Consider the following 22,028-nt stretch of genomic DNA (forward strand, 5'->3'; position numbering starts at 1 on the left):
AAAAAAAAAAAAAAAAAAGATTTCAGCCTTTTCTGTGGCATTCTGAAGAGATGTGTAAGTGTTAATCTTCTGATCCATTGCGATGGATCTTTAGTGGACCCTTTAAACTGGAAGACTTGTGTCCTTATAAAGCTTTGGGGAATTAACTTTTATTACTGCTTTGCTAATTTCCTTCCCTCTCCTCTTCTTTTGGAATTCCTATTAGTTGAATGTTAAAAACAATGGATATAACTTAAAATAATGATAAGTTATGGAAGAAAGATTGAGGGGTGCATGTAGCAGTGCTAAATACTCATCTTTCACATCAGGAAGGTTACAGATAATATCTAAAATAGAAAAATAATAACTCCTTGAACATAAGCTTATTATTTAGGATAAAAGTAAATACTAGAAGACAGAGCTAGAAGAGTTTAAAATGGTTACCTCAGAGGATTGGATGAGTGACTGAGATATGTGACTGAGTAGTGACTGAGGAATGGCAAAGAAGGCTGTTAAATCTTGCAGTACCCATTAGCTTTCAAAACTATTTATGTATATTAAATAAAATAATTTAAAAGTGATTTAATGTAATCTCTAAGGTCTACATTTAATGATACCTTCATTCTTTAAAATACCGTCAGAAGGTTTATGTAGTCGTGTTCTTAGACCAAATATTCACTATCAGCCTTCATGGGAGGAGGTGCACACTATGTATTCCTTTGTCACGGTTCGTAATTATTGAGCTGTGTATTCTGAGAATAATTGACAGAGAATGTACTGGAGATCTACATGGCCTGTAATTGCTTGGTTTTAAAACTTAAAGGATACAGGGGTATATTTTTGTCTAATTCAAGATCATTTGGATTTAAGACTTTCATTAGCTTTGAAGAAGCCTACAATGGCTTTTTTCAAAAATGGAATTTTTGTTAGAAAACACTTTTTAAGAGACAAATTTATTTAAATCCCCACTCTTTTAAAATACAATTAGAAGTATGGTTTTCAAATAATCTTACGTTATTGAACAAAATTTTATTTACTGTATATACATATGTATAGTATGGATGAGTAAGAAGCATTGAATTGCTAATCAGAATCCCACCACTTATCAATAAGTGCTTTGAGTTGCATGGTTTGAGAAAGTACTGGTTCAAATGCTGTTAAAAATCAAATTTTTGTATGCTGTCTCTAGATGGTTTGTTGACCACCTAGTGGTTGTGTTAAAGAAGTGGAGTTACATTGAAGTCATGCAAATGTTTTGGCTTGTGTGTTTGGTGGAACATTTTAGTATGTGCCACAATAGATATGTGGAATGCTGATACTTAGGGCTTAACAGTTGGAACCCAGTAGTGAGAATGTGAACAAATAACTGAAAGGTTACAAAGCAACTTAAATCATCTCACAATTCTGAATCACCACAAAAATAATAAAGTAGCATGAGGTGGTCTATGTTTATGGTTGACATTAGCCCCATTGTGCCAGGACAGTTTGGAATTTAAGTTACCTGGTTCTTGGCCCTACCTTTAGTTTGTACCCTTTTTATCAATAATGCTTTTTTGCCCCTATAAGGAATAGCCAGTTAAGAGACTGCAACCCAAGAACATCTTGCCTGAGTGGGGTTTCAGGTAATGATAAAAGTTTGAAAACTAGGGTGTTACATATTAGAAGCGACTTGTCTCTTGATGCAAAGTCATAGACTGCTATTTTAAGTCTTGAGTTTGTTTTTTTGATATAATATTGAATGATATCTTACCTATTGTTTCTGTTGTTTATGTAAATATATCCTTCCATTATCTCTCCCCCACTTTGGTTTGCGGTTGAATTTTTTTGGAAAACATCAAATGATCATACATAGTGATAACATCCTTTCTTCTATTTATAGAAACATTGTATTAAACACTGATTAAACTCTTGATGTTTTCTAGAGGTGTAATATTTATGATATATTTGGGATGACATAGAAGGAAGTAGTTTTCCTCATAAATTAAATGTGCAAAGAACAGCAAAGCCCAGATGTGTCATTGGCTAGGCACATTTATTAACAAGTTTGGATGCATCAGGATTACATATTTAAATCAAATGCATATCTCAGCAAAATTTCAAATTGTCATGTATTTATAGGATTGCCAATAGTTAATTGAAACTTGTCATTGTTAAATTTTGCTTTAAATAATTTCCAAGAGTAATGAGTGGTTGGGCACTCACTCATGACTGTAATCCTAGCACTTTGGGAGGCTGAGGCAGGCCGATTGCTTCAGCCCAAGAGTTTCAGACCAGCCAGGGCAACATGGTGAAACCCTGTCTCTACAAAAAAATTAAAAAAATTAGCCTGACATTGTGGCACGTGCCTGTAGTCTCAGCTACTTGGAAGGCTGAGGTGAGAGGATTGCTTGAGCCAGGGAGGCAGAAGTTGCAGGGAGCCAAGATCTTGCCACTGTACTCCAGCCTGGGCAACAAAGCCAGACCCTGTCTCAAAAAAAAGAGTGATGAAGATATGACATTCCTGCTGAAGTAATCTGGGGAGCATCTTTAAGGGGGAGTTCTCTCAAGAATATTATCCTCAATATTTTTACTTTCTCGTTTACCTTCCTTCTCCTGAGATAGCTTAGAAATAAATACTTAAAACTGGAAAGTTTGATGATTAGTGTTCAGTTGTAAATTCTTTTAAAATGCACATACTTTTAAGCCATCTAGAGATTGTGTGGATTGTCTCCCTCAGCCTCACTAAGTTCTCTGTCCTAGGTAGTCTAGAAGGCCAAAAACTATTTCTCATACTATTTTGCATTTAGGGTTCTAGATATAAAATAGTTGATGACAATTAGAATATATATGTGGGAGATTTGAAGGGAGTTTATTTTTTCTTCGTTTTTCTGGTCTGGGTCATGAAGAAGTGAGATTTTGCCAACAGTAGCAGAAATGCAGCATAGCATTATTTCTTCTCCAGCATCTTGAGTTTTCAAGAGGCTTTTGTGGTTAAGGCAGCAGCTAGACTATTTTATTGTGTACATCCACTATCTTCCTGGGTATTCAGAGGCAGTTGTGACAGTGGCAACTTCCTGATTCAAGCTTTCCAGTCTTTGGATCACAGTTATCTGCCATATGTTCTTGGATTTAATGGTTCCATTGATGGCTTCTTATGATTTCAGTTCTGTAGTATTCTGGTAGTCACTCCTGGAGACATATTTCTATGGCCCCATTCCTCCATTCTTTCCCATAACTAAGCATCCAATTCCTTTTCATTTCCCCCTTGCTCAAAATATCTAGTGGTTTCTATTCCCTCCACCAAATACTGATTGATCAAAGTCAAGAGCCTCCTTTGGTGACAAAATGCTACTCTTACATTTAGTAGATGGTACTGTAAGTGATGCAGGATTTTTCTTGACCCCTTCTTTGGACTTGTAATGGGGGTGCCCCATTTACTCTGCCCGCAGCCCTCAACTCCTTGCGGGAGGGAGCATGTGAGCAAGTGAGTGCAGGTCTGGCTGCTTTGGGTGCTGGCAGGAGGAAGTTTCATGTGGGCCCCTGTGGTGGCACCCAAGTTGGGGTGTCTGCAACCCTTGAAGCCCCAGAGGGCATGTTACAATGCTATCTTAGCTCCACCGTCTGTGGACAGTGGTGTGTTATCAGCTCAGTAGGCTCCTTGCCTTGTTGTGTGGGGTGGCTGCCCTCCACTAGTGAGGGCAAAGGGCCAGTGTGACAGCCGTTTTTGTTTGTTTGTTTGTTTAGATGGAGTTTCGCCCTTGTCGCACAGGCTGGAGTGCAATGGCACGATCTTGGCTCACTGCAACCTCCGTCTCCTGGGTTCAAGCAATTCTCCTGTCTCAGTCTCCCAGATAGCTGGGATTACAGGTGCCCGCCACCACACCCCACTAATTTTTGTATTTTTAGTAGAGATGGGGTTTTGTCATGTTGACCAGACTGGACTCAAACTCCTGACCTCAGGTTAATCTGCCCGCCTCGGCCTCCCAAAGTGCTGGGATTACAGGCGTGAGTCACTGCGCCCAGCCAGACAGCCTTTTTTGGGTACCTGCACTTGGTGGGTCCCAAGCTCTTGTCTGGTGTCCAAGAAGAATGAGGTCCTGCCAGACGCTTGAAGGATGGTGGAGGTGGAGAATTTTCTTTAGCGATGAAAATGGCTCTCAGCAGAGAGGGGAGCTAGAGAGGGGACAGGATGGGTAGGTAATCTTTCCTGAAATCCAGGGACTCTCTCCACTCAAGCCGCTTCTCTCCTTTGTCTTTATCTGCACAGGATGAGGGGTAGGGTGGCCATTGGTAGTTTCGGAAAAGGCAACATTTGATTGGTAGAAAGACATTATTTGGAAAGAACCAATTGGGAGAGAATCAGCAGACAGAAGTTCTCACTTTGGGCCATGGGTTTCAGGCTTTTTGGTTCGAAGTTGGGGTGTCACTGGGGACCTGCCCCTGTCTGCCTAGAATGTCTCTGCTTCCTGCCTCTGTCTTGAACTTCAGATATATAAAGAAGTTATTCTATTATGTCATTGAGTAAGCATTAATTATATTGACCCTTTTAGTGACTCTAAATATAAAGCCCTCAAGAGACCTATACCTTTAAAGGGAAGAAAAACTATACCTGAATTACACATGATAGTTTCTTAGAAGGCATCAAGTTTTTAATCATATCGGAGGAGAATTTGGAAATGAAACCATTTACAGTTGCAATTTAACCAACTCTCAAGAGCATTACTTTCTGTAGCTTATATCAGTGCTCCTCAAACTTTAACATGCATACAGATCACCTCTCGAACACTTGAGGGTCTGTTTGAAGTGAAGATTCAGTAGATGGTGGTTGGGACCTAGGATTCTACATTTCTAACAAACTCAGGTGATTGTAATTTTGTGAACCACACTTTGAGTAGCAAAGCCTATAGTGTTTCTAGTTATCATAAATAAAGGTAATAGTTTAAATTTCTATTTATATGAACTTTCTATTTGAATATTACTATATCATAGAAATTTACTTTTTTAACACAAAAATGGAATATTGTGCACTACTCAGTGGCTTGTTTTTTTTTTCCACTCAGTGGCATCTCATGAATAACCTTCCATGGCAGTGCATACAGCTCAGTTTAATTTTTTAATGGCTACATAATATTTCAAGTATGAATATAGCATAATTTATAGGCAGTCTCCTCTTGAAAAAATGTATAAATGGGAAAATGCTTTCCCAAATAATGTGAATGTGAAAATTCTTATACTTCTATACTTGGTATTTCTGTTGAGTAGGTTCCTAGGATGGGTATTTCTAGGTCCTAGTTCATGGGCATTTAAAATTTTGATCTTCTGCCAAACTACCCTCAGAAAAGGTTTGACCAGATTTGCCATCTCACCAACAAATTATGACCTATTTCTCTTACCTTTGTCACTGGATAGTGTCTTTTTTTTTTTAACCCTGAGACGGGGTCTTGCTCTGTTGTCCAGAGCTGGAGTGCAATGGCATGATCTTTGCTCACTGCACCCTCCACCTCCCAAATTCAAGCAGTTCTCCTTCCTCAGCCTCCCGAGTAGCTGGGATTACAGGCTTGCGCCATCATGCTGGGTCATTTTTGTGTTTTTAGTAGAGATGGGGTTTCACCATATTGGCCAGGCTGGTCTTGAACTCCTGACCTCATGATCCGCCCTTCTTGGCCTTCCAAAGTACTGGTATTACAGGTGTGAGCCACCGTGCCCCGCCGATAGTATCAGTTTTTAAGAATTTAGTCATTGTGGAAGATTTAAAGCATTCATTGTATTAAGGAAATTGGATATTTTCGTGTTTTTCAACCAATTGTAATATGCAAATTGAAGCACTGTCCATTTTTGTTGGATTATTTTCTTTTATGGGTGGGTATGCTTGCTTATTTTTGTTGTAGAGTTTATAAATATTCCTTAGAATACAGATGTTTTTATACTTTGTGCCTTTTGAGTTTCTAATATTGTTTAAAAAGTATTAAAAAATACTCTTTAAATTTTGGACCCATAAGCAGCTCATTTGAGGAACTTGTAGATTTTATGAAAACATGAGCCCATGCTTCTGTAGTAAAATCTTAAAACTGAGTTTTAAGGTGGTACCTCTAACCTAATTAATTCTCTTTCAGATCAAATTCTGAAATAATAAAAAGGTGGGATTTGGAGGTGTTCTGTGTATGTAAACTGGAATAAAAAAAGTTTTTTTTTTTTTTTACTTGGCTTTATCCTAAAATAAGAAGGTTGTCTCTTGAGATTTTTGAAAAAGTAGTTGCCTCCCACTCTGCTAAATATAGGAATGTCATTCAGCAATTTGGTTGTGATTGTGTATGTATGTATATATGTATGTACATATGTATGTATTTTTTGAAATGAAGTCTTGCTCTGTCACCCAGGCTGGAGTGCAGTGGCATGATGTCAGCTCACTGCAACCTCTGCCTCCTGGGTTCAAGTGTTTCTCTTGCCTCAGCCTCCCAAGTAGCTGGGACTACAGGTGCACACCACCATGCCTGGCTAATATTTGCATATTTTTGGTAGAGATGGGGTTTTGCCATGTTGGCCAGGCTAGTCTCAAACTCTGACCTCAAGTGATCCACTTGCCTTGGCCTCCCAAAGTGCTGGGATTACAGGCGTGAGCCACCGTGCCTGCCTTTGGTTGTGATTCTACCTGGAGAGTTTGTCACACTCTTGAATGTGGTCCTGTCTGCACACATGTGTGCATCCAGATTGTGGTTCTCCACCTTGACTGCTTATTGGAATCTCTTGGGAGTTTTTGAAAATGGTAATGCCCAGGTCTCCCCCTCAGCCTTCGTCCTCACTCCTCCCATATTCTGATATATTTGGCCTGGAGTGTGTGGCTTGTTTAAAAGCTTCCTAGATGGCTGTGCATAGTGGCTCATTCTATAATCCCAGTGCTTTGGGAGGCTGAAGCTGGAGGATTGCTTGAGCCCAGGAATTTGAGATCAGCCTGGGCAACACAGCACGATCCTGTCTTTAAATAAAAATAAATAAATAAATAACAAGAGCTTCTTGTGTGCTACTAAAATTGATTCTTATGTGCTACTAAAATTGAGAACCACTTGATCAAAGGATAGGGGATGATGGTGCAATTGATGTTAAAGCTTTAGCTGGGACAGTTGACATAATCAGACTTACTAATCAACTTTTTCAAAATGCAAAACTTCAAAGTAAATACAGCTGCTCTGAGCCTGGAATGTTATTTTCTTCAGATTACTAAAATACTGTACTGCCACATTCATCTACAGATGTACTTTTTTATAGCTTCTGTAGCGGGAAATTGTTTAGAGCAGTAGTTCCCAGTTCTGGCTGCATGTGAGGATCATCTGGGGACCTTAAGATAAAAATGTTGGATAAAAATATATATACTCATATTCTACCCCTGACAGTTGAATCAGAATTGCTGGGGGCAAAGCCCAATTAATGTTATTTTTAAAGTTCCTCAGGAGATTCTTATATGTAACCAGAATGGACAGGGGTAGGTGGTAATGATTTAGAGTTATAACTAGACAAGATATAAGGTTTTAGATTGTTTTATTGTCCTAAAAGTTAAAATGTACTGCTGCTAGTAATAGTACTAGTTTTCTGATTATAGTGATTTTACCCAAACTGCTGTTTGGTTTGTTTATATCCTCTAAAAAGGATGAAGAGTTCTTTATTTCAGCCAAGAACTTGAATTGGCTTTTCACTAAACTATCAGTTTTGGTGGCACACCGAAGTGAATTTTTCTCCTTTGACAAGTCCTTGCAGCGAGTGGTGCTATAATCACAAATTAAAAAATAATCTTTCCATATATTCAAATCCTATTAACCTATTTTATCTTGGACCAAGACACTTAACCTCTGTAACCTCATCTGTAAAATGTAACTCATATCTAACTTGCATAAAATATTGATGTGAGGATTAAATGAAACATATCTAAAGTATCTGGCATTGTGCTTGGCACTAAGTAATTTCAAATCTGTGTTTTCCTGTTCAGCATTCCCTTTTACTTTCATTGTTCTTTTTTTTTTTTTTTGAGACGGAGTCTCTGTCTCCCAGGCTGGAGTGTAGCGGTGCGATCTTGGCTAACTGCAACCTCGGCATCCCGGGTTCAAGGAATTCTCCTGTCTCGGCCTCCCGAGTAGCTGGGACTAAATACCTGGCTAATTTTTGTATTTTTAGTAGAGATGAGGTTTCACCATATTGGTCAGGCTGGTCTCAAACTCCTGACTTTAGGTGATCCACCCGCCTCGGCCTCCCAAAGTGCTGGGATTACAGATGTGAGCCACTGTGCTTGGCCTCCCCACTCCCCGCTCTTTTTTTTTTTTTTTTTTGAGACTGAGTCTTGCTCTGTCGCCCAGGTTGGAGTGCAGTGGCCTGATCTCAGCTCACTGCAACCTCCACTTCCCAGGTTCAGGTGATTCTCATGCCTCAACCTCCCAAGTGGCTGGGACCACAGGCGTGGATCCCCACTCCCGGCTAATGTTTGTATTTTTAGTAGAGACAAGGTTTCATCATGTTGGTCAGCCTTCAAGTGATCACCTGCCTTGGCCTCCCAAAGTGCTGGGATTATAGGTGTGAGCTACCACGCCTGGCCCACATTGTTCTTTTTAAAAGAACTTCACTACAGGTGCTCCAATGCAGGCTAGATTACTTTTATAGTTGAATACTTTATGTTTTAAGTTTCATACAATAAAATTTACACTGGAGCATACAGTTCTCTGAGTTTTGATAAATGCCTCAAATTGTATAAGCACCACAATAGTTAATTTACAAAACAGTTTTCCCTCACCATCACCCCTCAGATTTCTTTCTACCCCATTGTTTAGTCAGACCCTCCCCAACCCTTAATACTTGGCAGCTCTGGATTTGTACCCTATCCTTACTTATTTCTATTTATTTTCACTCATTCATTTAAGACAGGGTCTTTCGCCCAGGCTGAAATGCAGTGATGCGATCATAGGTCACTACAGCCTTGTGCTCCTGGGCTCAAGGGATCCTGTTCACCTCAGTCTCTAGAGTAGCTGGGACTATAGGCATGTGTGTCATCATGCCTGGATAATTTTTTAAAAAATTTTAGTAGAGGTCTTGCTTTGTTGCCCAGGCTAGTCTGAAACTCTTCAGCTCAAGCAGTCCTCCTGCCTTGGCCTCCCAAAGTGTTAGGATTACAGGTGTGACACCAATCCCCCACCCCAGCCCCACCTTTTTTTTTTTTTTTTTTTTTAAGAGAGATGAGGCCTCACTATGTTGTCCAGGCTAGAGCGCAGTGACTATTCGCAGATGGGATCCTAGCACATTACATCTTTGAACTCCTTAGCTCAAGTGATCCTCCTGCCTCAGCCTCCCGAGTAGATGGGACTACAGGCATCTCCCACCTCTTCTGGCCTGAGCCCTGCAATTTTGCCTTTCCACAGTGTCATTTAAATTGAATCGTAAATCCACTTTTAAAATGGGCTTTTATTTTCTTATTGTTAGGTTTTTAGATTTTTAAAAAATTATTCTAGGTACAAATTTTTCATCAGAAATGTAATTTGCAGATATCTTCTAGTCTGTGGTATATCTTGTATTCTCTTAACAGTATCTTTTACTTTTGATGGATTTCAGTGTATCTGTTTTCTCTTAGGGATTGTGCTTTTGATGTATGTATGAACTATTTGTGTAACTCAAGGTCACAAACATTTTCTCTGTTTTATAGTCTGATTTACATTTGGGTCTGATCCGTTAATAATTTTGTATTAAATGTGAGCTAAAGTACATTTTAAAAGTATGTACATCTTAATTATTCCAGTACTACCCAGCACTTTGGGAGGCCGATGGGGACAGATCACGAGGTCAGGAGATCGAGACCATCCTGGCTAACATGGTGAAACCCCATCTCTACTAGAGAACATACAAAAAATTAGCTGGACGTGATGGCCTGCGCCTGTGGTCCCAGCTACTCCAGAGGCTGAGGCAGGAGAATGGCATGAACCCGGGAGGCGGAGCTTACAGTGAGCCGAAATTGCATCCCTACACTCCAGCCTGGGCTACAGAGCAAGACTCCGTCTCAAAGAAAAAAAAATTAGCCGGGTGTGGTAGTTCCAGCTGCTAGGGAGGCTGAGGCAGCAGAATGATGTGAACCTGGGAGGCAGAGCTTGCAGTGAGCCGAGTTCGCACCACTGCACTCCAACCTGGCTGACAGAGTGAGACTCTGCAACTCAAAAAAAAAAAAAAAAGACCTTTTCTCTGTTGAATTGTTTTATCACTTTTGTAAAAGATCAGTTTTGCTCTATTTATATGGGTCTCCATTCCATTCTTTTGATCTGTATATCTTTTTGCCAATACTGTAACCTCATAGTTATGTTTTGAAATCAGGTGTTCTGTTTTACAATTTTTCAAAATTTTCAAATTTGGCCATTCTAGTTTCCTTGGTATTCCATATAAAATTTAGAATCACTTTGATATTTATCAAAAAATATTTGGAGTTTGATTGGCATTGAGTAGAATCTATAGGTCAGTTTGGGAAGAATTAACATTTTAACTATGTTGTTTTCCAATTGGATGACATGTCTCTCCATTATTTAAGTCTTACTAAAATTTCTTTCATCAGTATTTTGCAGTTTTCAGTGTACACGTTTCTTCACACACTAAATTTATACCTACGTATTTGAGGTTTCGGGTGCTGTTGTAAGTGGCACTTTGAATTTTTTTTGATCTTCAGTTAGTCATTGCTAGTATGTAAAAATATAGCTGATCTTTTCTTTCTTTCTTTCTTTCTTTTTTTTTTCTTTTTTGAGGCGGAGTCTCACTCTGTCACCCGAGCTGGAGTTGGAGTGCAGTGGCCGGATCTCAGCTCACTGCAAGCTCGGCCTCCCGGGTTTACGCCATTCTCCTGCCTCAGCCTCCCGAGTAGCTGGGACTACAGGCGCCCACCAAATCGCCCGGCTAGTTTTTTGTATTTTTTAGTAGAGACGGGGTTTCACCGTGTTAGCCAGGATGGTCTCGATCTCCTGACCTCGTGATCCACCCGTCTTGGCCTCCCAAAGCGCTGGGATTACAGGCTTGAGCCACCACGCCTGGCCTCTTTCTTTTTTTTTTTTGAGATGGAGTTTCGCTCTTGTTGCCCAGGCTGGAGTGCACTGGCGCCACCTCGGCTCACTGTAACCTCCGCCTCCCAGGTTCAAGTGATTCTCCTGCCTCAGCCTCCCGAGTAGCTGGGATTACAGGCATCCACCACCATGCCCAGCTAATTATTTGTATTTTTAGAAGAAATGCAGTTTCATCATGTTGGCCAGGCTGGTCTTGAACTCCTGAGCTCAGGTGATCCACACACCTTGTCCTCTCTAAGTGCTACGATTACAGGCATGAACCACCGTGCCCGGCCCAGCTAATCTTTTTATATTGGCCTTGGACTTTGCTAAACTCATTTCTTCTAGGAATTTTTTGTACATTAATGGGATTTTCTGCATAGCCACATACATAGTCATCTGACTAGAAACAGCTTTTTTCCTTTCCTATTTCTTTTATTTCTTCTTCTTGCCATATTGTATTTGTAAGACTCTAGTACAGAGTTGACTAAGAGTGACTTGGCACCTGGCCTAGAAGTGCCTCTTCTATTCCTAGTTTGCTGAGAGATTTTTATAATAGTGGATGTTGAATTTTGTCAAATGCTTTATATCCTGTCCTATGACTTTTCTTCATTAGGCTTTTAGTGTGGTAATTAAACTGAAGTTTGAATGTTTAAAATTATCCCTGCAATCCTGGGATGAACCCCACTTGGTTGTAGTGTAATTATCCTTTTTATATATTGCTAGATTGCATTTCCTAATAGTTTGCTGAGGATTTTTACATCTTTTTTCATACAGTAATTTTCTTGAAATGTCTCTTTTGGATTTTGATATCAGTGTGATCTTATAGGAATTGGGAAGTGGTCCCTCTTCTGGTTTTTGAAAGAGTTGTGTAGAGTTTGTTTTTTCTTCCTTGAATGATTAGTGGAATTTACCAGTGATACCATTTTTAGTCCATGAGTTTTCTTTGTTGAAGAGAGTTAATTACATATTCAGTTTGCTTAATCAGTAATAGGAGCATTTGTGTTACCTGTTTCTTGTTTAGTGAGGTTTAGTAGTTTGTGTCTTTGAGAAGTTGGCCTGTTTTATTGAATTGATGAATTTAATGGGCAAAGAGTTTGTAGTATTTGCTTATCGTCCTAGGTAGAGTTTCATTAGTTTCATTGATCTTTAGTACTAGCTTTTGGTTTTGTTTCTCGTTGTGGGTTTTTTTTTTTTGTTTTTCATTGACTTCTCTTTATTCCGTTTCTTCTGCTTACTTTGTGTTTTTCTTTTTCTTCCTGAAGTGTTTGAGATCTTTCTGATTTTCTTATATAAGCATTTAATGTGATAAATTTTCTTCTAAACACTGTTATGTCCCACAACTTTGATATGTTGTATCTTCATTTTTGTCTAGTTCGACATATTTTCTAATTTTCTTTGAGATTTCCTCTTTCAAGCTTGGATTTAACAAAAGATGGTTTAATTTGAAAGTAGGCTGTCTACATAGTATTCAGTGGATTACTGAGAGAGGAGTGTTGAAATCTCTTAAGTATAATTGTGGAATCATCTATTTGATTTCTATTACTTTTTTCTTTATTTTGAAGTTATTACTGCTAATTTTCCTTGTTCTGGAGTTTGCTTTGCCTGATAGAAATATAGCCACTGTAGCCCTCATGTGATTAGTGTTTGCATGATACATCTTTTCCCATCTTTTTACTTTTAATCTGTATATATCAATCCTTACATTGAAAACTGAGCTGTTATGGACAGCATATAGTTTTGCCCTTTTTAAAAAAAAAATCTGAGTGGTTGCCCTGCCTTTTAAATGTTTGTTTGTTTTGGTTACATTTATACTTGATGTAATTATTTACATGGTTAGATTTAGGCCTTTTAAAATTACTTTTCTCTTTGTTCCTCCTTTTCTGCCTTTTGGATTATTTGAAATTTTTTAAATATTATACTTACACCCGTATCATTTCCCTTCCACCCAAATAATTTCTTACAACTTTTCTTTTAGAGCAGGTTTCAATCTCTCTCTCTCTCTTTCGTGTCTCTGTGTCTCTCTCGTCTCTGTGTCTCTCTGTCTGTCTCTAAGACAGAGTCTTGCCTTGTTGCTCAGGCTGGAGTGCAATGGTGTGATCACAGCTCATTGCAGCCTCAACCTCCCAGGTTCAAATGATCCTCCCGCCTCAGCCTCCTCAGTTAGTGGGACTATAGGCGTATGCCACCACACCCAGCCAATTTTTTGTAGTTTTTGTAGAGGCAGGGTCTTACCATGTTGCTCAGGCTGGTCTCAAACTCCTGGGCTCAAGTGATCCTCCTGCCTCAGTGTCCCAAAGCACTGAAATTAGAGGTGTGAGCCACTGCACCTAACCTGTTTTTGGCTTTTTTGTCTGATAATGTCTTTGTCTTCATTTGTGAACTATACTTTTAGTGAATATGGAATTCTAGCTTGATACCTTTTGATATCCTATAGGCCCTGAGAGATTGTTCATTTTTTAAAAAATATTTCTTCTCTCTTTTGTTAAGATTGGATAATTTCTGTTGCCATGTCTTCAAGTTCACTGACTCTTCTGTCATCTTCTTTCTGATAGTGAGCCAGTCCAGTGAGTGAGTTCTGAAATTTCCATTTTTTTAAAAAATAGTAAACTCTTTCGTTTTTGAGAATTTCAGACCGGGCTTTGTGGCTTATACCTGTAATCCCAGCACTTTGGGAGGCCAAGGTGGAAGGATCATTTGAGTCTGGGAGTTCGAGACCAGCTTGGGCAACATAGCAAAACCCTGTCTACTAAAAGACAAAATACTAGCTGGGCATGGTGGCGCTTGCCTGTAGTTCACCTGCTCAGGAGGCTGAGTTGATAGAATCACCTGAACCAAGAGGTTGAGGCTGCAGTGAGCTGAGATTGCACCAGTGCACTCCATCCTGGACAACAAAGCAAGACCTTGTCTCAAAAAAAAATAAAGGAGAATTTTGGCCAGGCATAATGGCTCATGCTTGTAATTCCAGCACTTTGGGAAGCCAAGGTGGGTGGATCATTTGAGGTCAGGAGTTTGAGACCAGTAGAGGGGGTTTCACCCTCTACTAAAAATAAAAAAGTAATTAGCTAGGCGTGGTGGTATGCACCTGTAATCCTGGCCACTTGGGAGGCTGAGGCAGGAGAATTGCTTGAACCGGGGAGGCGGAGGGTGCAGTCAGCCTAGATCGCACCACTGCAGTCCAGCCTGAATGACAGAACAAGACTCCATCAAAAAAACAACAGAAAAGATAATTGCATATTTGTTTTAAGGTGTTCATCTTTTACCTCATGGATCGTGGTTTTAGTAACTGCTGGTCTGGGCCGGGCACGGTGGCTCAAGCCTGTAATCCCAGCACTTTGGGAGGCCGAGACGGGTGGATCACGAGGTCAGGAGATGGAGACCATCCTGGCTAACACGGTGAAACCCTGTCTCTACTAAAAATACAAAAAACTAGCCGGGCGAGGTGGCGGGCGCCTGTAGTCCCAGCTACTCGGGAGGCTGAGGCAGGAGAATGGCGTAAATCCGGGAGGCGGAGCTTGCAGTGAGCTGAGATCCGGCCACCGCACCCCAGCCCGGGTGACAGAGCAAGACTCCGCCTCAAAAAAAAGAAAAAATAACTGCTGGTCTGTAATCCCAGCACTTTGGGAGGCCGAGGTGGGTAGATCACCTGAGGTCAGGAGTTCAAGACCAGCCTGACCAACATGGAGAAACCCTGTCTCTACTAAAAATACAAAAAATTTAGCCAGGAATGGTGGCGCATGCCTGTAATTCCAGCTACTTGGGAGGCTGAGGCAGGAGAACTGCTTGAACCCAGGAGGCGGAGGTTGTGGGAGCCAGGATTGTGCCATTGCGCTCCAGCCTGGTCAACAAGAGCAAAACTCCATCTCGAAAAATAAAAAATAAAAATAAAGTAACTGCTTTAAAAGTCTCTGATAATTGTGATATGTGGATCATCTAGATAGAAGTCAGCATCTGTTGATTACCTTCTGCTTTAAGAAGTGGTCAGTTTTTTGTTTTTGTATTTGCTGTGTTTGGTAGTTTATATTCTATCCCAGACATTTTGAATATTGTGAGATTCTGAGTCCTGTTGAAATGCTGTAGAGAAAGTTGAAGATTTGTTTGTTTTAGTAGACAAATCAACGTAGTTAGTTTATACCTGCAAATTCTCTTATCTTATATAGGCAGTGGTTCCATTATCTGTTCAGTTTTCAAAGTCTTTGCCATGTTGTTTGCATTTGCCCCTCCCATTCCCACTTTGGTTGATCTAGCATTTGAGCAGTGATTTATATCCTAGTTCTATTGTGAAAGCCTACCTTACACTTCCTTGGATCTGTTCCGCGTATATATAGATAGCTCGCAGCTGGGCCCACAGACTTAGGGATCTACTTTTCTGTCTCTTATCATCAGTGATTTCACCCATATTCTTCAGCTCCCAGGGGCCTTCTTTATTCCCCTAGCCGGAAGCATGGAATTATAGTTTCTGTCTCCTACCTGTCATGCCTCACATGGCATTGAGCACATTTAGGGAGCCTTTGCCCTAACCGTATTAAATAAAAGTATGGTGGTGGAAACTAGGAATCTGTTTTAACAAAACTTACCATAGTTACTTTTGATAAACCAATAACAGGTTTGGGAACTTGTGGATAGAACCAATATTTGGCACTAGCAACATCAAGTTATACTCCCTCCCCTCTCTTTTCTCCCTTTTTGCAAGTTGAGGCTCTTAACAATTCCTGAAATATTTTACCCCAAACACCCTATCTAGTGGTAGAAAATATAGTGTACTGGATGCCACAAAGTTGTAGTCATGCAATTTTAGTTAATGACAGGAGACTTAAGTCTCTCGATTGATGGATTATTGCTCTTATTTTACATACAGCTAAATCTTAATTAGTGACTTTATTTCAGTTGTGGGCAAATCCTCTTGTTAAAACTTACTGAACTCAGTTCTTTTAAAAAAAAAGTTTTAGATCACATTTCTAAGAAAGCTGGAGATGACAGTGTCTCTGTATTCTCTACAAATATATGTATATCTTAGGATCAGTTAAAATATTTCTTTTCACATCTTAACTCTTATAGATGGGTGGCGTCTCTCTGCAGTGCTCTGTTAAAGACAGATTCGTAGGGGAGTGTGAATCCAAAGAAGTAAGGAGTACCTAGATAGATTAGCAAAATGTACTAAGGTGAGTAAGTGAGTATCCGTATCTTTGGCTTTTGGAGAGGAGTATGCATGTGTGTAAATTTTTCTGTAACAAATGGTACTGTTGAAAACAATTGACATACATTTATTTCATGGCACTATTTTTATACTAGTTTACTTTAAATCTGTAGCTAACTATGGCCCGCCTGTGGTGAAGTAAAGTGGTTTTAGTCCACAGAGATCTTTTTTGAAAGGTTATTTGATGTAGTAAAATTACATATGAGACACAAATAAGCAGACCCATGTTTGGGTCCCCTTCTGCTATTGTAACTAGCTCTCGTATCTTTGAGTCAGGCCTTGCTGATTTCTTAGGCCCCATTGCATTTTGAGTTAAAATTTGTACACAAATAGTAAGCTCACTAGTTTTATGGGAAATGGAGATATCTGTGACAGCATTGAATGAAAAGGCAGTAAACTTTGGTTTTGTTTTACTTCATAGTGGTAACTTTTCCTTCTTGAAATAGCAGCCTAAAAGTTTACCTTGTAAACTACTATGTGGTACAGTATTTTTAAATTTTGCTTAAGTATCTGTGAAGTATCCTTCTAACTTAAAAGTGATTTGAACGCATTTGAACTATTCAGTGCATAAGGTATTAAATGATTTTTTTTTTTTTAAGAGACTGGGTCTAACTATGTTGCCCAGGCTGGACTCGAACTCTGGGGCCTGAGATCCTCCTGCCTCAGCCTCCCAAGTGGCTAGGACTATAGGCGCATGCGATCGTGTCTGAGTGTTGGAAATTTTCTTTTAAAAATTTTCTTTTAAAAATTTTCTTGATTACATTTAGTGTGCTGATGTGGCGGTCTGTTGAAATTATTTTTTTTTGCGATTAAGACAGCGCCTAACTTACTTTCTGTTTAATTTCTTTTTGGCTTATTTTGAATCCTAAAGAAACATGACATAGTAGTGTGGCAGACTATGTTTTAATAGTCTTGATCTTATCATTAATATATATTTCCTTAGAGGAATAAAGAAATACACTAGGGATGGAAATTTGGGTAGAGTATTATGGAAATTTAACTTCAACCTAGGAGTTCACTAAATGTCAATGGAAGTGTTATTACCTTAAAATGACTTTTTTTCCCCTCCTTCTTTAGAATCCAGCAACTATCACAAGAATACTCCTTAGCCACTTCAATTGGGATAAAGAGAAGCTAATGGAAAGGTAAGGAACTATATTGTTGGCTTTGTGCTTAGAAATAACACAGAAAGCCTGTTGAACCGAATTTATAAGAATCAAGTAAGGGAATTGATTAATGTGTGCAACTAGTGACTGCTTTAATTTCTTGTATTCCCCTTTTGTAAAGTTTCCAGTAAATTTAATGTTAGGGAATCCAGGCTTAATATTTCTTTTTATTTGGGAGTATGTGTGTTTGGGGGTGGTGCTTCAGTATCTTCTGCATATATCCTCTTGGGTACCAAGAACTAAAAGCAGGTAGAGAAAAAAAGCACCTGATAACATTCTTGGAGTACATGAATAAGATCCTCCTTTAATTACTTAAAAAGATTTCTTGCTCAGCTGGGCATGGTAGCTCACGCCTGTAATCCCAGCCTTTGGGAGTCTGAGGAGGGCGGATAATGAGGTCAAGAGATTGAGACCACCCTGGCCAACATGCTGAAACCCGTCTCTACTAAAAATACAAAAATTAGCTGGATGTGGTGGTGTGTGCCTGTAGTTCCAGCTACTCAGGAGGGTGAGGCAGGAGAATCACTTGAACCTGGGAGGCAGAGGTTGTAGTGAGCAGAGATCGCGCTACTATACTCCAGCCTGGCAACAGAGCGAGACTCCATCTCAAAAAAAAAAACAAAAAACAAAAAACCTATGTAAGGCACATTAGTAACATTTATTCAGTAGAAACAAAATTGAAAAGTTGCTTAGGCTTTTCTGGCCACCAGACCAGGTGCTTGGACTATTTCTCTGGTTTTGGGGCAGGATTCTGTTCCATTGGGTTTTAAAAAATACTTTCTTTCTGAAAATCTTTATAGTTCTAAAAGAGAAGAAATTAGTGGGACTGGAGAATGACTGTATTAATGTCATTCTTAATCTTGTTCTACTCTTCAGATTGGAAATTTGGGACACTTGTTAATGGTGGTAGGTTGACAACTTACTTTTATTTCATTATCAATTCTAAATTTAATAAAATATTAAAACTAGTTGTTGGGAACTGAGAACCTATATATTATATAAATAAATGGAAAGTATTTCTCATTTGATTTTCAAATTCAGAGAGTACTTCATAAAACATATTAAATAATACCCCATTTCATACACTTTGCATCTATTAAATTACATTGTAAATAATTACAATTTAATAGTAACAATAATACCAATTTTTGAGCCCTCTATCAAGCATTTTATTTTATCCTCCTGATAGCTTTATGAGGCTAGAAACTATTATCCCCATTTAATGTGGAAACTAAGGTTGGAAGCTTCAATTTTTTATCTAAGTTTTGTACACAAGGTGTTAGCACTCAAACACAGGTTTGTTGGACTTCAAAACTTAGGTCTTAAACACATGCTGTAGGCCGGGCATGGTGGCTCACGCTTGTAATCCAAGCACTTTGGGAGGCCGAGGTGGGTGGATCACAAGTTCAAGAGATTGAGACCATCCTGGCAACATGGTGAAACCCTGTATCTACTAAAAATACAAAAATTACCTGGGCATGGTGGTGCATTCCTGTAGTCCCAGCTACTTGGGAGGCTGAGGCAGGAGAATTGCCTGAACCCGGGAGGCAGAGGTTACAGTGAGCCGAAATCGCGCCACTGCATTCCAGCCTGGCAACAGAGCGAGACTCCATCTCAAAACAAAGCAAACACATACTGTATAAAGCTTTCCCATGGTTCATGAAGGATAATGTGTTCAACTAATTTGATGTTTCTTTTTATGCATTCTGACCATATTTTTTTTTGTTTTGTTTTGTTTTTGAGATGGAATTTTGCTCTTGTTGCCCAGGCTGAAAGTGCAATGCTGTGACCTCGTCTCACCGCAACCTCTACCTCCTGGGTTTAAGTGATTCTCCTGCCTCAGCCTCCCAAGTGGCTGGGATTACAGGCGCCCTCCACCACGTCTGGCTAATTTCTGTATTTTTATTAGAAATGGGGTTTCTCCATGTTGGTCAGGCTGGTCTCGAACTCCCAACCTCAGGTGATCTGCCCACCTCAGCCTCCCAAAGTGCTGGGATTACAGGTGTGAGCCACTGCGCCTAGCCCTGACCATATTTTTTTGACGTCAGTGGTGTTTCTTAATTTTGGTAACATTTACTTTCAGGTTTTTTTTATTTTATGACACTTCTATTAGGAGAAAGAGTGTGGGGAAAAGAAAGAGAGATCAGCCTTGTTACTGTGTCTGTATAGAAAGAAGTAGACATAATAGACTGCATTTGGTTCTGTATTTGAGATGCTGTTAATCTGTGACCCTACCCCCAACCTTGTCCTTGCAAGAGACGTGTGCTGTGGTGACTCAAGGCTTAATGGATATTGGGCTGTGCAGGATGTGTCTTTGTTAAACAAGTACCTGAAGACAGCTTGCTGGTTAAAAATCCTGCCCGTCCCTGGGCAATGGAACATCTCGGTGTAAAACCCATTGTGTGCTTTGTTTACTGAGCAAGGAGAAAACCGCCTCTAGGAATGAGGTGGGACTTGCTGGAGCAATGCTGCTTAAAGGTTTATGGACATGTTTGCATATGCATCTCAAGGCACAGCATTTTCCTTTAAACTTATTCATGTCACAGAGATCTTTATCTATATGTCTTACTGCTGATTTTCTCCCTAAAACGATCCTATTGTCCAGCCACTCCCTTATCTTTAAGATGGGAAACATATTATCAATAAATACTGAGGGAACTCAGAGACCCAGCCGGCGTGGGTCCTCTGTAAGCTGAGCGCCGGTCCCCTGGGCCCCGCTTTTCTTTCTCAGTACTTTGTCTCTGTGTCTTATTTCTTTTCTAAAGTCTCTTGTTCCACCTAACGAGAAACACCCACAAGTGTGGAGGGGCAGGCCACCCCTTCAAAAGAGTTTTTATCGTTTACTTCTGAAATGCTAATGAATTAACACTGATTTACCCAAGTTTCTCTCATGTTAATATATCTCCAAGACATTCTGAATTTTGTCTTATAACATTGCTGAAAATATTTTTCCATTAAATATTGTACTTAATATTGATGTACTATTGTACTTAATGTACTAAATTTTGTACTTAATACGGGAAGTGTAGCTTCTGCTCAGTTTTTCTGGGAACCTTAAACTGCTCTAAAAAAAATAGGTGGTAAGTGTGAATTTAAAATTAAAAAGTGGTTTCTGGGAAACTTCTGAGTATGTGAATGTTTCAGTTTCTCCTTGTAGTTTCTGTAGATAAGCTATTGGTACGTAAAAGATTTAATTCAGTCTTTAAACAGTGTCTTTAAAATCAATATGCAATATCTTTTTGTCTCATTTAATGATTTTCACATTATATTTTGTATTGTCTGCTATTAGCACTGGTACACTTTTTTTTTAAAGCATTTGACTGATGTATCTTTTCCATTTTTAAAATATTCAACCTTTCTGGGTTATTTGGTTTTAGGAGTATCTTTTGTAAGTACTACGTAGGTGATGTTTAAAAGAATCTGAATGAAAAAACTATTATCTTTTAATAGCCGAGATTAACATATTCATGTTTTATAATTAATGTTTAGATTAAATTACTGTCATTTTAAGTTGTGCTTTATATTTATTATGTTTTCTGCTCGCTTATTCTGTTGGCTTCATCAGATTTTCCTTTTTCTCGAATAATTTCAGAGTTATATATGTATTCTATTTCAGTTTTTCTAGTCACTTGTACAATTTGTACGTACATACTTAAAACTATATAAAAGTTTATAATAATATTTACTTGAAGTTTTAATCCATCCTCTGTGTAAGACAAAAACTGTAGCATAAATTTTTTCTTTGTCCTTTCCTTTTCCTTATCACCTTGATAAGTTGATGTTTGATTTTTTTTTTTTCTTTTCTTTTTGAGACAGGGTCTCACTTTGTCACCCAGGCTGGAGTGCAGTGGTGAGATCACGGCTCACTACAGCCTTGACCTCCTGGGTTCAAGCAATCTTTCCATTTCAGCAACCCCAGTACTGGGACCACAGACACGCACCACCATACTTAGCTAGTTTTTGTATTTTTTGTAGAGATAGGGTTTCACCATGTTGCCCAGGCTGGTCTCAAACTCCTGGACCCAAGCAGCCCTTTCACCATGACCTCCCAAAATGCTGGACTTACAGACATGAGCCACTGTGCTCAGTCGATATTTGAATTTTTTATTCGATTGTAAGCGTTTTTACTATCTATGTATTTAATACCCCTCCTCCCCTTTTCTGGCTAACTCGCTTTTTGCATACCACTATTTTTTTTTGTAAATACTCTGTTTTTCCTCTAGAATATATCCTGTAATATAAATTGTTTCATATGTGACAAACTTTGAGTCCTAGAAGTGAAACTCTTAATATACTGAAACTTACTGTAATATTTCTGGATGTGAATTTTGAAAACATAAACAGTTGGGCCCTTTAAGTCTGACAATTCATATTTTTGGTTTTGGAAATTCTTAGCTGTTACTTGTTAGCATATCTTTTCTCCATTCTCTTGATGCTTTCTGGAATTCCTGGATCCATGTTGAAACTTCTGGATCTCTTTCCACGTCTTCTAACTTTTTTTTTTTAAGATGGAGTCTCGCCTCTGTCAGCCAGGCTGGAGTGTGTGCAAGTGGTGCCATCTCGGCTCACTGCAACCTCTGCCTTGTGAGTTCAAGGGATCCTCCTGCCTTAGCCTCCTGAGTAGCTGGGATTATAGGCGGCCACCACCACGCCCAGCTA

At 39.3% G+C, this 22,028-nt stretch overlaps 1 protein-coding gene across 1 annotated transcript in view; it reads left to right on the top strand.

The window, feature by feature from the left end:
- Positions 1-22,028, top strand: part of ARIH1 (ariadne RBR E3 ubiquitin protein ligase 1) — a 125,752-nt gene that overhangs the window by 38,722 nt on the left and 65,002 nt on the right. The window contains exon 5 of the mRNA XM_011953830.1: positions 17,281-17,348. Within this exon, the coding sequence (XP_011809220.1) occupies positions 17,281-17,348 (68 nt within the window). The remainder of the gene's footprint in view (positions 1-17,280; positions 17,349-22,028) is intronic.

Source organism: Colobus angolensis, unplaced genomic scaffold (assembly GCF_000951035.1).
Source record: "Colobus angolensis palliatus isolate OR3802 unplaced genomic scaffold, Cang.pa_1.0 Scaffold372, whole genome shotgun sequence".
NCBI lineage: Eukaryota > Metazoa > Chordata > Mammalia > Primates > Cercopithecidae > Colobus > Colobus angolensis.